Source organism: Calypte anna, chromosome 18, assembly GCF_003957555.1.
Source record: "Calypte anna isolate BGI_N300 chromosome 18, bCalAnn1_v1.p, whole genome shotgun sequence".
Lineage (NCBI taxonomy): Eukaryota > Metazoa > Chordata > Aves > Apodiformes > Trochilidae > Calypte > Calypte anna.
In genome coordinates this window covers 3,359,643-3,373,977 of record NC_044263.1, presented here as the reverse complement: position 1 = coordinate 3,373,977, position 14,335 = coordinate 3,359,643, and the positions used below count along the sequence as shown (strand labels likewise).

Below are 14,335 nucleotides of genomic sequence, written 5' to 3'. Positions count from 1 at the left end.
TACATAACTGTGATAATTCACTTAACACTCTGAGACTTTGGTTAACTAAATACACAAGATACCTCAAGTTTTGCTTTAGAAAGTGAGATCAGTTGCATTTCCCATAGAACATACATCTCCTGTGCAGCAATTACAAGTAGATGCCTTAGGATACCAATTTCAATCAAATTAAAATACAAAAGAGAACCTAAATCACTTTGTCCACTGCTTTCTAACTAGAGTATTTCTTCTGGATACCCAGTAGCCAGAAAAAGTTACATGTAATGCCCTATGCAATTCTTTCAGGCACTCCCAACTTAAAAACAAACAACAAAACCAACCAAAAAGGCTCCTAAATACACCACCCCCCCCCCCCCCCCCCCATTGCTTCAATAAAAGAGAAGATATCCACAGAATGAGAAAAGCAGTGTGGTTATGGAAGGACAAAACCTAACACAAAAAGCTGATCTGAAGAGCTTTACTATTTATACAAAAAGACACTGAGCATAACTAATTGAGTCTCAGATGCTAATTCAGATGAGATGCTAAACCTTCTTCCCTTTAATTCCTGTCTCCCTGATCCCAAGCAGAGGGAAAACCAAAAGAGAAATGTTTCTGTACATGGCACTACTTGACAGATTCAATATTTCAACCTATCAAAGCAACAAAGAAGTGTTCAGCTTTTTTTATAGTTATCAGTTGAAGCTTTAGGATGTGCTCATTAAACTTACCCCCTTTAACAAAACAACAACAAAATAATCTAAAGATCAAGTTTAGTGAATAAATCTCATAAATGAATCATAAAACTATCATCTTAGTGTTAACCCAAGAACTGCTATAGAAAACCACTTTTTAATCCTCTGGTAAACATACTAAGATTCTGGCCAACACAGACGTGGTCAGCAGGATATATTTTATTCACAGAGAAAAGCCAAAGGAAAAATGAACCTGTCCAGAACAGCAGTTCCATATGCACACTTTTTTTCAAAGTGACATTGTATGATCTGAGACTTCAGAGTGACACAACCAAGACTGCAGGATCTTAAACTTCATAATTTTTAAATATAATAATTTCTCAATCAAATTCTGTGGATAACAGACACCTTCACCTCCCCATCTGGTTGAAAAAGTAAGAGATGCAGTAAGTTCCAGACATCTTTTATGTCACCATCAAGAGGAAATGGTTCTCTATGGCAGCTGTTGAACTCATCCTACTCTCTTCAATATTCCCTTAAATACAGGAAATTAATCTAATGGAGAGTGGGGTGGGAAAAAGAAAGACTTGCTGAGGCAGGCAGGTACCCTGCTGAATCTGAAAACACCACCATTAAAACTTAAATGTGTTGAAAAGGAAAAAAGTTACCAAAAAGAAAAGCTACCTTTAAGGAACATCTTGATGTACAATAGACAGTTTGCCAAATGATTCCAGAAGAATATAATTCAGTCATTGATCTAGCATGGCAAGATGGCACCAGACACACCTCTGCCTCTCCAGCTTTAAAGAATGAAATCTTATGCAACAAATGAGACACTGAAACAATATAGAAGATGAACTGCCAGATGTTTCCATTACAGAAGTAATGGGTCAACATCATCTGAGTATAAAAATAGATTCCCAAGTTTAGTTAAGTTTGAGTTCTGCCTGTGGAAAATGAAAGAATGCTTGCATGACTGACTTCCAATATGCTTCTTTACAAATCAGTGGAAAATCTTTAATCATGGCAAATACACAGAAACACAGGAGTTTCACAGCCAGGCACAAAGCAAGAAATATCCAAATTAAACCAAACTTTTCTATGGTGCAAAATGATATATGCATAAACCAGAGTTGGTTTACCTCAAAGATGCCAAAGGAAAACACACCCAAGTGCACAAACACAAATTACTTGAGGCTCCTGAAGCTTCCATTAAAATTGCAGAATGGTGTAGAATCAATCTTAGTTGGGCAGGACAACAATGGAGAAGAGGTATTCTGACATCACTAATGGGTTTTATACAGTTCAAATACCCCCAAAAGCTGGCAAAACTATAAACTAGATTCTTCTGTGTTTTCAACTTCAGCAGAAAAAAAGTCTGTCACACAGTACAGCCATAAAAGAAAGAGTCATCCAAGAAAGCAAGCAGCAAGAGAGATAACCTTGGTTTTACCCAAATTAATCAGAAGGCAAAGTCAGACAGAGATAAACCAGAATGAATCACAAACTGTGATTTGGAAATTCAGCAGTTTGTGTGCTTCAATGTATTCCTGTTTCATGCATAAGCTGCAATCTCAAGAAACACTGCAGGTGCTTTAAAAAAACACAACAACCCAAGGAAGAAAACCAAACAGTCTGATCTCCACTGAAACAGACAGCCACTCTCTGCCAAGGTGCCCATAAATCCTGAAGCATTTTAAGTGGCTGTAAAACTGAAATTAAAAGTGCAGGCCAATGGAATATGATATAGTGATGTTATATATGAGATGAAATGTCTGTCTCCTGCTGGTTGGGTGGGTAACCCCCTCCCTTGCCACCAGCTCAGACAGCTGAAGAAAGGCAGTTTTGAACTCCAAATGTGGATTCTAGGATTGTTTGTGATTCTGATAATTAGCAATGAAGAAATTGCTGTTATCTGCAGTGTTCTGACATCCCATACAGCTCACACTACTCAGAAGCAGTTTCAGCCTCTGTGAAGGTGTTTGAAGATCACAGTTCAGGTTTACCCAACTGCTCTTCATGTACACAAAAAAAAAACTCCTCAAATTTTTGAAAAAAGCTTTCCTACAATACACATATCCAACTTCTAAAGCTCTTCACTTTCAAGGAAGATCTTCTGTTTTCCATAAGGAAAATGATCCAATGCTTGATTCCAACATTCACTGGCAGACTCACACACAAAAACCAAAAAAACAACTCTTTAAAACCAACTCTTTAAACATTTGCATGCCAAATTTATTTTATTTTACTTTTAATTATTCTAGAGAGCCTAGAATTTGATGACAACTTTCTATTTCTTTTTTTTACTTGTTGTCATTCATCATGGATTTTGCCCTCCATGGGGAATTTTGAGTTCTACCTGTGAGAAAAAGTGTTAATGGAAATTTAATTAAATTGATTTACAAATAATTAATTCAATGACCTCAATTTAAATATTTCAGAGAGAAGTGCAAGCTTGTGTAGGCCACACAACTGATAATTACATAATAGCATTTATTTTTATTTGGGTCACTACATACGTGTGTTACATTATTATGTATTTAAAATAAGGCATGGAAGTGAAAAAGGGTAACAAATTCAGTGCCATGACCACACTGAGCAAGAAACAGAATTACACTGTTGCTCTCTTTCCTTAACTTTGTTAACTATGTTTCCACACCACCTACAACCTTTGATTATTTTCCAATTTATCTTGGTATAGTTTAAATAACTTTGGATAAATCATTTTTATGATTTGCCATGAATAATTTCCCATTTGTGGATAGCTCCTCTGGTAGTAGCAAGTTTTTTGGTTTAAGCAGAAAATGCAGAATGTATTACTTTGTCTAAAATAAAAAATAAAGAGGAGCTGGTGTAACAGCAGAAGTTCTGCTTTAGGCACCACCACCACCTGACTGACAAAACTTTATACTGAATCTAGATGTTAACTCTCAGTTAAAGAAACTCTTTACTCACACTGCAATTTCCCCAAATGGGCTCATTTTATTGCATGTAAATTGTATACTTCTAATATTGCTTCTGCATATTAACCAAATCCCTGAGTCAAATTCCACCTTCAAGTCTGAGCCAGCACAGAGAGAAAATGTCATTTAAATTCCATAGCTTTACTTGGAAGGATAAATTGATCTGCCAATGGCCTCCTGCTGCCACGACTGGACTATTACAGGATCCAGATCATCTTGAGTCTCAGCATTCTACTTCTATCTAGAATAAGCTTCTTTTATATGGCATTCCTTCACTAGTTGTCTCCAAAAGTGATGAAGTAGTCTGCAATGGTTGCCTCTCCCTATTTTGAATTCTCTAGTTGAAGAGCTGCCTGTAATTAAGATTAAAGAGTAAACAATTTTATTCACATGGCACATTTAATTATAGATATTGATAATTATAGTCTATGCTTACTATAATCTATTAAAATAATTTATATTACAAATATTTAAGCAAGCACTAATGATATCTGAAATAAAATGAAGTTACTGAAGTAACAGGCTGAGCATCCCAAACCAGAATTAACTGAAGCACTTAAAAAACACCCAACCCTTGCTTTATTTATTTACTTGTAAATAATAATCACGAAAATCAAGTTTTGCCTTGTCTCACTCCTGTTACTGCACTCCAGATGTTCAGCAAACACAGCCTTTTGGCACAACATATTTCAAGTACTGGATCTGTGGATGGAGATCCTACATAATAAATATTCTGCCAGAAGCCATGTCTTGTTTAAACAGGGTGAAGGGTAGCTACACTGGTATGATCTAAAAAATAAACACTGGTTCCAGCATTTCTTGGTTAGAAAGCTCACAACTGGTCTCATTTCTGTTCTCTGAAAACTTTCCCTTCCTCAGAATTCCTCAGCACTTGGGCACTAAGGCTCCCACTCAGAATTCACAGTTGCAGTGGAAAGACAGATCAAAGAGTTTCAAATACTTCAGTCATCTGTCACAGGAAGGGGGAAAAATATATAGAACACCCCCCACAGGCAGACTCTACAAAGACTTCAAATTGTTCCCCAGGAAGAGATAATTTTTGGCTTCAAGTTCCACAAATCAAGTCAAACTACACTACTATTACACAGAATTCCATCTTTAGTAAAACAGAACTGGGTTGGTTTTGTTTTCCAGATCATGAGTCACTCCAGAAACTCCTCAACATAAAGACCAAGTGGCAGTTCTATAATATCCTGGAAGCACAAGGAGTCCTTAGAGAAGATGCTCTATACATTTCCCATCCTCCTGGAAATTTTGGTTTTGAATACTCTGCTAAACTCACTGAAACTGTCTTATTTCTGGTTGGTTCTAATAAAGATCCATGAATCAGACATTTGCTGTCCCCTATTACTACTCTGCAACAGGCAAGTTTCAAATGAGAACATACAAGCAACACACAAGTTCTTGTTATATCACTGAGAAGAGTGAAAACAGTTGATGAAAAATCAGAAGAGAATAATTTTGGTGGTGTTTTGTTTTTTTTTAACTCAAACTAAACATGTGGCATATAGCTACATGTTTTGTCACAGCAGTGTCCAAACTGGTTCCTTAATTAAAAGTCAAGCTCTTGAGAGAGCACTTGCTCAGCTTACACCAAAGAAAAAGCAGTTTAACATCAAATAAGAATATATTATGAAAAGCAGGACTAAAATAGAAAAATCTAAATCCTTTCCTTGGGATGGGCCAAAGTGAAAGGCTTTGACTTAAATAAAAGACATTTTACCCTCTAAAAAATGCCAACCTGACAGTAAACACATTTCTAATATTCTCAAGTCAATTCTCAAGTTCAATTGACTTGAATTCTCAAGTCAATCTCAAGTCAATTTCTTCCAGAAAAAAATTCTGAAAGACTAAGATGCATGTTTAACTACTTGTAAATTCACCTTCAATTTGAATACTACTCTGCAACAATCAGACCTAACTCAAATGCATTTTATTTTCCTGGGAAAAAGAAAAAAAAATAATCCAAACAACCAATCACAAACCAGAAAGACTTAAAAACTAAACCAACATTAAAAATGACACATTCCAAACACCACAAAAGCTTTGGAAGTTTAAGTACAGATGAAAAAATAACCATTTACCAGGCTGGATCCTGAAAGCATCTTCCTGAAGGCACTCATATCACAGAAATCCTCAACACATGCCCCTAAGTTTGAGGACTGCCTTGCACTGTAAAAAACTAGGTCTGTTTTAAAACTCTGCTGTTTATTTTTTCAGCTTGTATGTCTGTCAGTAGCACAATTCTAAATCAAACTGGGGTTCTCTTATAATTTTATACTAAGAATTTCTCAATATTGCAGTCATCAGAATGCTCTCAGTAGGAGCCAGGAATATAAGCTGCAATCTACTAAAATCCACATTTATTCACCCTTCACCAGTTCTATGCAATACAATCATAAGCTATGGAATTCCACTGCAGACCTATAAAAAAAGTTTGCACAATAAACTCACCTGCAGCACATCAAATTATTCTGCCTTTTGTAACAAACATTCTTTGGTGGCAAGGCACAAATGTTCTCTTCAGATAAACTGCAAATTTGCATGTCAATACAACAGAATCAGCCAAAGATTTACTGTCTGGCCTTCTACACAATTTCTGTGCTAGGACTCCCCTTGTGTTTTCCATGCCTGGCATGATGAACTAGTGATAGTTCCCCTAGAGTACAAATCAAAGTTCAGATTACAAAATGGTAAAACAAGAGCATGCCAGATTTAATTTAGAGAACAGGGTACCCTAAGCAAGATGTTTGGGAAGCTGGTAAATCTTTTCACCTGACAGACAAAAGAGGCTGCATATCTCACTGTCACATCTCAATGTCTCTACTTCAACAGCATGAAAATGTGTTAAGATAGAAAATTACTGCAGACACAAAAATCCAGCACCTTGTTACCAATTAAATTCTTTCACCCTGAAGATAAAAGCACACTGGTGAGGTAAGTGGTTAAAGGAATAGATGGTCAATCACTGCAAGTGCTCAGATTAGCAAAATCCATCTAAGAATTTTATTTAATGTATTTTAAGGCAAATCTTTGGGTTGGCAACTCCCCTGTCTGATGATTTTATCATCTCAGCCAAAAATCTAGATATTTAGCTCTTCCTAAACCTAATTTTCAAGGAAGAAAATCAAGAAACAAAGATGGATTTACAGGCACCTAGAATAAATCCTTCTTTTAAAATTATGAAACATATGAAAGAAAAACTTGGTATCTATAACTGCATTATGACAAGCCTAAAGAAGAACATGTAACTGTAAAAACCTTTAGTGATATAAAATACAGAGGATACCCATCCTAAAAATAAATCTACTTTCTAGGAAGGATAAGAGAGAAGGCACAACACACACACACACACACAAAATTCCTCTACCAGAAGTCCACCCAGCAGAAAAAGCAATGATAAATGTCACACAATAAGCTGTGCCAATACTGTTATGTCACAGATATTTTATCATTCCTAAAATTGTTTCTTTAAATGCTCTGATACATAGTAGGGAATATATACTTTAACATGGTAAAAAATATACACCTGCATCCAAGTTCAAGATACTCTGTCAACTCCCCAGCAGAGTACAAAATTTGAGCCTTTCTTAGCTAGACACCCTGCACTGTGATCTTTAAGTATGAAAAAACTGTAAAAAGTCTGTCACCCCCTGAAATGGGGTGAGACGTGTAAAATCTTGGTTGGCAGAAGACTATGGTTGGGAGTGCAATTTTTCAGCATTCTACTCTCAAGAAATAAACTCTTCAGCCACTAAGACTGCATCCTGAAAGCGGCAGTAATTCAGGCTGCACATCACGAAAGGCAAATAAATGGAGAAGGATCGTTCATCACTTCTAGCAGAAAAAACCCAGGGGGCACCGCAGGATCCTGTCAGGGGCCAGTTTAAAACAATGCAGGAGACACTCCTTCAAGCCCTCCAGTTAACCACAGGAACTTTGTCACTGTACATTGCAATTTGTCTGGTTGGAAGACAATTATACGAAAGAAAAAAACTCCGTATCTAAACACAGCTGAAGATAACGCTGGCTCAGCATGCACCTGAGTCAAAGAGCACTGGAGCTCGGGGAGGAACTCTGAAGACACATCCCTGGGTGACTGCCCCATTAACAGTTCTCTGCACTGGCCACTGGTAAATAAAGAGATATTGAGGCTAAATGAAGCTTCTCCTTAACTATTAATGCTGTTTTATGTCACGTATCTCTTCCTGGATTATGACAAGAATAAGATTTCAAGTAGTGCCCACATCGTAGAGCTTTGTTCAGCAAAACAAGACACAGACTGAGCTGAGGGAATGAAAAGTTCCCACTTGCTTTGCAAAAGGGCATCAGGATGTGTGGGAGAGGGAAGGAGGGAAACAAACCTTTAGGCAACTAATGAGAGCTGCCAGTAAACTGCCAGAACAACAACATAGATGTTTTAACTATCACAGACTCATTATTTTTTAATAAATATATCATATAAGGATGAAAATGCTTACAACAATTTAACTTATCTTAAAATAAAAGTTGATTGGTTACCCTGACCAAGTGAGAAACAGACACCTAAATTATCAAAATGGTTTCTGATACTCCTAAATATCACATAAAACCTGTCCATGCTTGCACAACAATGCACAGAGGTATCTTGTTATTTGCCAAAATACTTCAGTATGTTTCAAAAACTGAATACACCCATACTCTGAAGAGCTCATTTTAGACCTGGATGCTCATGTAATGAGCATGTAAAAATGAGCATGTAAAAATGAGCATGTAAAAATGAGCATGTAAAAAATAGATTTCCTGACCTAGCCAATTCAAATCACTAAAATACTCTTTCCCTGAAAACAGCACCCCCTAAAAAATGGAAAAAAAATTGAAGTTGCCACACAACTAAGTGGAAAATGAAAAAATAAAAGTCAAGAGTACTTCCCAATTTTTTTTCTTCTGTCAGGTGAGACTTCAATCTTTAAAGTAATAAATATTTAAAAATTTCAATTTGATTGAAGGACATCCCTGCAACAGGTAAATACCACCTTGAAAAAAAACCAAACAAACTCTAAATTAAATTAATTTAGTGCTATATGTGCTTATTTTGATTCATTTAAGATCCTGGATAAATATTTTTTTAAAAAGACACAGAGGCTTTTAAAAGACCATTATGAAGTCACATAATGAGCTGATACTATTAACTCACCAAATTAAAACATGACACATTTATTGGCCAGTACTTCCCTCTTTTAAAAGTCGACAGCTAAGTACTCAAACAGTTCACTCCTTTTTTAATTAAAATGCAGTGTATTTGCACCAACAACCTGTTCCTTCCACCTTCCAAACTGGCCAAGTACTTGTACAACAGCAGTGTACCTTATTCCACAGCCCAACTCAGAAAGACTCCTAGGTTATCCCTAAATTTAACTAGTCAGACTTCAAGAAAAAAAAATAATCCTGAGGTTGAACTCCATTCTGGAATGAATTCAAATAAATCCAAAGTTCTTAAGTTTAGATTAAGAATTTTTGAAGCTTGAAACCCACATAGTTAATGAACTAATTAAGGACAAACAGAAGTGCAGGCCTTAAAAATTGGAGCCCAAATTTGCCACTGGAGATCAAAAAGAAAAAAAAATCACAATGATGTTTAACGAGTTTTGACACCAACACGAGTTTTAAAAGTTGCCCTATCTGAAATTAAATACAGTATTTAAACCCAACACTTTTGACTCAACCTCCACCTTTTTAATCTTTATGTTTTAACTAAAACTAGGTTTACACCCTTCCAATGAGGCCCTGTGCACTTTTCCCCAAACTATAACAATGCAATCTCCATTTTGAACAATGCACCTCATTTCCCTCCTTAGAAAGCTAGTTTTGTCTTAAAGCCAGTACATGCTGGATCCAGCTATACCTCTTATTTTAAGAAGCTGGAATTTTTCAGTGCTTATGGTTATTGTTTTTTTGTTATTTTTTTTTTTTAAGCCACTTCACGTTGCATGTGCTTCCTCTCCTTTTAACATCAAGTTGTATTTGCAAGCACAAGCCATCTTTTCCTGTACATATTTGAAAGGACCTCTTTGTAAGGCATGCATTTCTTTTCCCTGGCTTTTAATTGCTAAGTGAACGCTCCATACACTTTTGACATTGTTTGCAACACGTTCTGGTGTACCATGCACCTCTGCAGTCACCAGAATCCCCATGCAAATTTGCAAAGCATCCCCTCGATAAAGCATGTACTGCCCTCCCTCCCTCCCTCCGCTCAGTGCATGTGTTTGTAAGCATCTTCTAATGTTCCCTGCATCCGTGGGGTTGCCAGTCGTTAATTTGCATACCCCTCTCTCCCTGCGAGTGCTTTCAGGCATCCCTTAAATACACGCACGAAAGGAAGAATGCGTGCGGACCGTATTTGCAAACCTAAGAGGGAACATGTGGGGTGCCCTCGACTCGTTTTAGTTCATCCCACTGACGCTCTACCTGGGGTGCTGCTGTAGGTGCTGTGGCTCCTGAAGCTGCTCTCAGTGCAATAACTGGCATCGTCTTCATCCTCCATCTCTTCAGGGTAGTCAGAGTCGTCGTCGTCCTCCTCCTCCATTATCTCCTCCTCTTCTTCCTCCTCGGAGTCCTGGTTATCCTCGGGGTCTCCCTCCTCTTCCTCCTCGGACACCATGCTCTCCTCCTCCTCTTCACTCTCATGATCATCGTACACCACTTTGCTGATGCTCCTCCTGGACGAGGCAGCCCTGCCTTGGCTGTTGCAGCTGCCTCCTCCGCCTCCTCCCCCTGATCCTCCAGCCCCAGCCCTGCCCCTACCCTTACCGCTGCTGCCTCCCCCACCAGGGGTGCTGCTGCTGCCGCTGCCTCCCTTCCTCTTGCTGCCCCCCCTGGGGGAGGCGGCGGCGGCGGGGGAAGAGGCCTGGGCAGCCCCGGCTCCCTTCTGCTTGGGCCCCGCCGTCTCCGCCTGGGCCGAGGTCGCCCACCTGCCGCGGCTGCTGCCCCGCTGCCGGGACCTCAGCCCCCCGATGGGGCCCGCCGGGACGGGCGGAGCCGGGGAGCTCGCCTGAGCGGTGGCCGCCGCCGGCTGCTGCTGCTTGGGCGGCCTGCCTCGCCGGCCCCGCATCTCTGGGCGCTGGCCGAGAGGGGGGGAAGGGAGGGGGGGGGAAGGAAGGCTCGGGAGGGCGCTCGGAGTCCGGACAGGCGGCTACGGGGAAGCTCCCCCCCCTGCGAGGGTTCCGGGCCGGGGAAGGGGGGCCGCCGAGCTGTGAGGGCCGAGGGCTCAATCCGAATTGCCGGCGTCCCGCTCCGGATCGCCACCGGCCGCCATCTTGTTTCTTCGTCTCTGCCTCAGCTCGCTCCGCTCTGACTGGGGGAAGCGGCGGCGGCACCAGGCCCCGAGCGCCCCACGTGACCACCCGCGCCCGCCAGCCGCCGCTAGGGGGCGCCGCCGCCGCCGCCCGCCACAGCCATGTTGGAGCCGGCGCGCAGGGGCGGGAGGCTCCGCGCCCCTCAGGGCAGCCCCCGCCGTCCGTACCGACCCCGGCCCCTCCGCCGGGTCCTCCGCGCTCTCCGAGCCGCCTTGCCCTCCACTGATACACAGTATGTCCCTACCCCAGCTCACCGGCGGCTGTCACGAGACGCTGCCCCGCCACCGTCGCCCACCTCGAGGCTCCCCTCAGCCCCAGCGCCGGGCGCTCCCGGGACGCCTCGCCGCGCTCCCCCGGTGATGGCTGAAGCTGTCTCGCGGCCACCGGCCCCTCACTCCCTCTCTCGGACTCACCGTCTCCTCACACCTGAGTAGCGACGCTTTGTTACCGGTCCTCTCTCCCACAGCTCGACCCGCGCCCCAAAGGGAGCCCCCCGGGCTGCCACCCCTCAGCTCCATGGCTTCGGCCAGTCGCACACCCCTGCAGGGGACAGCTGTGAGCGCAGGTAGGCGACGGTTTCTGCCCTTCCCTCATCACGGGGCTCTTTCACCCCCAGCCGCAACCAGAACCACCGGGTGTCCCCTCAGGAGCCGTTTCCCGCCTTCACCGCTCTGAGGCGGCGGCCGCTCCCCCCTCACCCCTCTGAGCCGCCGCCGTGCTCATCTCTTGCCGTGTTTTCAGTCTTCACCCACGATGCAGAAGTTAAAACCCTCTTGCAGCTCACCATTACCTAGCCGGGGTCGGTGTAAATTAAATAGACTGAGGAGATGACATAGGGCCCCGCCGTGTGCGTTTTTGTCCTTCTACTTTCTGTGAACGGCGGCGTCTGCAGTTCTCCAGAGCACTGCGAAACGAGAGATGGGCCTCATCTATTTTGTGTTCTCTCATTTTCCCCTTTGACAGCGGCCCCAAAGGAATAAAAATCTCCATAAACCAATTGCACTGTTGGCTTTCTCATGCCACCACTCCAACCCAGGGTATCAAGTTTCCAGAGCAAAGGCAGTACACACTGAGAGCCAGCTAAGGCACATACGTCTTGAATTTCCTAGAACCAGAACTCTTCATTGCAACACCTACACAGCTTTGGGATCCCGGGGAAGCTGTAGCTTTGTCATTAACAAATAAATGTGTGTGCGTTTTCATTTTCTCTTGCTTATGCTCCTGTGTGATGTAAAACCCAATGGTGGTCATGCCCTAAGCATGCCAGCTCTACGTCCAACATGTAATTTAATTCGCATTCTTCTATAGTCATATGAGTGCCTTTTGTTCATTAACTTGTTGCTCAGGCTGAGAACCTCATTAAACCCACAAACCTGCTGCAGTGTCAAGTATGCAACAATGTCACAATGGAGCCTGCTGCAGGGTTTAGCCCAATTTATACTCACAGATCCAGCCTTGTTATCTGTATCCCTTTTATATTCCTTGGTGCAGCTGCACAGGCTCAGAGCCACTTCACACAGTACCAGACACAGCAACGGTGTAGACAACATTGCTTAACCCCATTTACAGTTTTACACTCAATTTATGTTCTGAATCTTTCAAAGTTATCTTTAGATTGCTTATGTCAGGCTAGGTTTTGCAACCTCTTATAAAAGGTGGCAAAGCATTGTATTAAGTACACAAATACCCACTTTGAGGTTGGTTATTTCTCTATCTGCCTTTGTGATCTTGGAAAAAAAACACCTGTTGATTCTCCCATCTCTACATTAAGAATCCAGCAAAGGTCTCTAGTTTATCTACTGCACTACTGCTCACATGGCCTGCTGCACTGAGGCCATTAACATCTCTAAAATACTTTGGATTTTGTGTATTTGTAGTACCTCAAAGGTGCTAAGAACCATTTGCTTTTCAACACTGTGAACCAGAGTACCTTATCTCTTAAGGGTGTTGATGTGGAAGTGCTTACTGAATACCACAAAAGTTGTAGTTTTTATAGGTAGAGAAATGGATGCACAGTTATGCTTTCAGTCAGGAATATAAATTAGTCCTTTCCAACACAAAGCTTAGCTCAGTATAATATATAAATTAGCCATTCATCCTTGCCTACCCCTCTTCACTCTCTAGAACAAAACATATATCCACCAGGAAGCTGAAGTTCCTATTTTGAGTCTACTGGTATAGTTAAATGTGTAGATTTAGAAGGGAACTGAAGACAGCAGGAAGAGGAATTTCAGGTGGGCAGCTCTACACTGCCTCCATCCTCAAGACAAATGGAGAACAAGACTCCTTTCAAAAGGCACTTTGGAGATGAATAGCCTGGTTGTTCAAAGCTGTTGTCTCTATCAGTTCCTTTCTCCAAGAGTAAGGGAAAAAACAGTACAAGAACCTACAGCTGGACAGCATTATTAACTAGTGAGCACATGCTCTTGCTTTAATTATGGAGCTGTTTTTGTCCAGTCTTTCACTCCAAATTACTTAACATGTATTAGGCATTGAATATAAATATGCAGCTCTAGGATCAGTTACATGGACATTTCCCCTTTACCTAAAAGCTTCAAATGTATATAATGATTTTGAGAAATTAATGTTTAAAAATCAGCATCTAACTTTCCACATCTTAAAACTTTGTAAATTTCTAAAGCAGAAGTTTTGAAGTACAGCTAATTCAGCTGAAATCCAGTAACTTCATCCTGCAAGTCTGCAGGACAGAGGAGCTCTAGAGGAGCATTCTCTGCTTAAGAAAAGTCATCTTCAGCTGATGGCAGCCTCCAAGCTACAGGTCATAATAAGACATTTTATTAAATAACTGCACTTTGCTTCTTCATTCAAAGAAAGAGTGACTTTCCTGCTCTACACATCTTCCTTCACCCTAGCTGTAGGAAGTTTCTGGATGCAGGTGGTCTTATCAAATATGAGATGCATCAAAATAGCTTGATTTTATTGTCATTCAAGATACTAACTGCCACATAACCCCCTCCCATTTTTTTTTATTAGCAGCATAAAAGGACCTGGTTGGATGGGAAAAGGAAGCATGAAAAGAGCACACTAAAAAGCTGTGAGACCATGACACCCAGGAGAGAGAAAGCAGTGGGAATTAGGTAACTATCCTACACCTACACCTAAACTCCCTCCTCTGCTAAGTTTGTAAATGTCAAGGGCATCTTTGGACAAAGTAAGAAAAAGTTAAAATAGAAAAATCAAAGAAAAAACCTCAAATGAGTTCATCTATAGCTCATCAACAGAGTGGAGAGAACTCCAGTCACAGACTTTGGGTAAAAAAGAAGGATAAAAAAAGTCAATTCATTTGATGAAACATCTGTTGAAGCTTTACTACACATCTTAC

The 14,335-nt window shown here is 41.3% G+C and overlaps 1 protein-coding gene across 2 annotated transcripts in view; it reads right to left on the bottom strand.

The window, feature by feature from the left end:
- The window catches only part of BPTF (bromodomain PHD finger transcription factor), a 50,473-nt gene extending 39,522 nt beyond the window's left edge, over nt 1-10,951 (bottom strand). Inside the window, exon 1 of one of the 2 annotated variants that reach the window (XM_030461886.1) lies at nt 10,106-10,951. In XM_030461886.1, coding sequence (XP_030317746.1) covers nt 10,106-10,748 — 643 coding nt within the window. In that variant the 5' untranslated portion in view covers nt 10,749-10,951. The remainder of the gene's footprint in view (nt 1-10,105) is intronic. The other variant, XM_030461887.1, reaches the window with a different exon arrangement.
- Nucleotides 10,952-14,335: the final 3,384 nt, after the last annotated feature.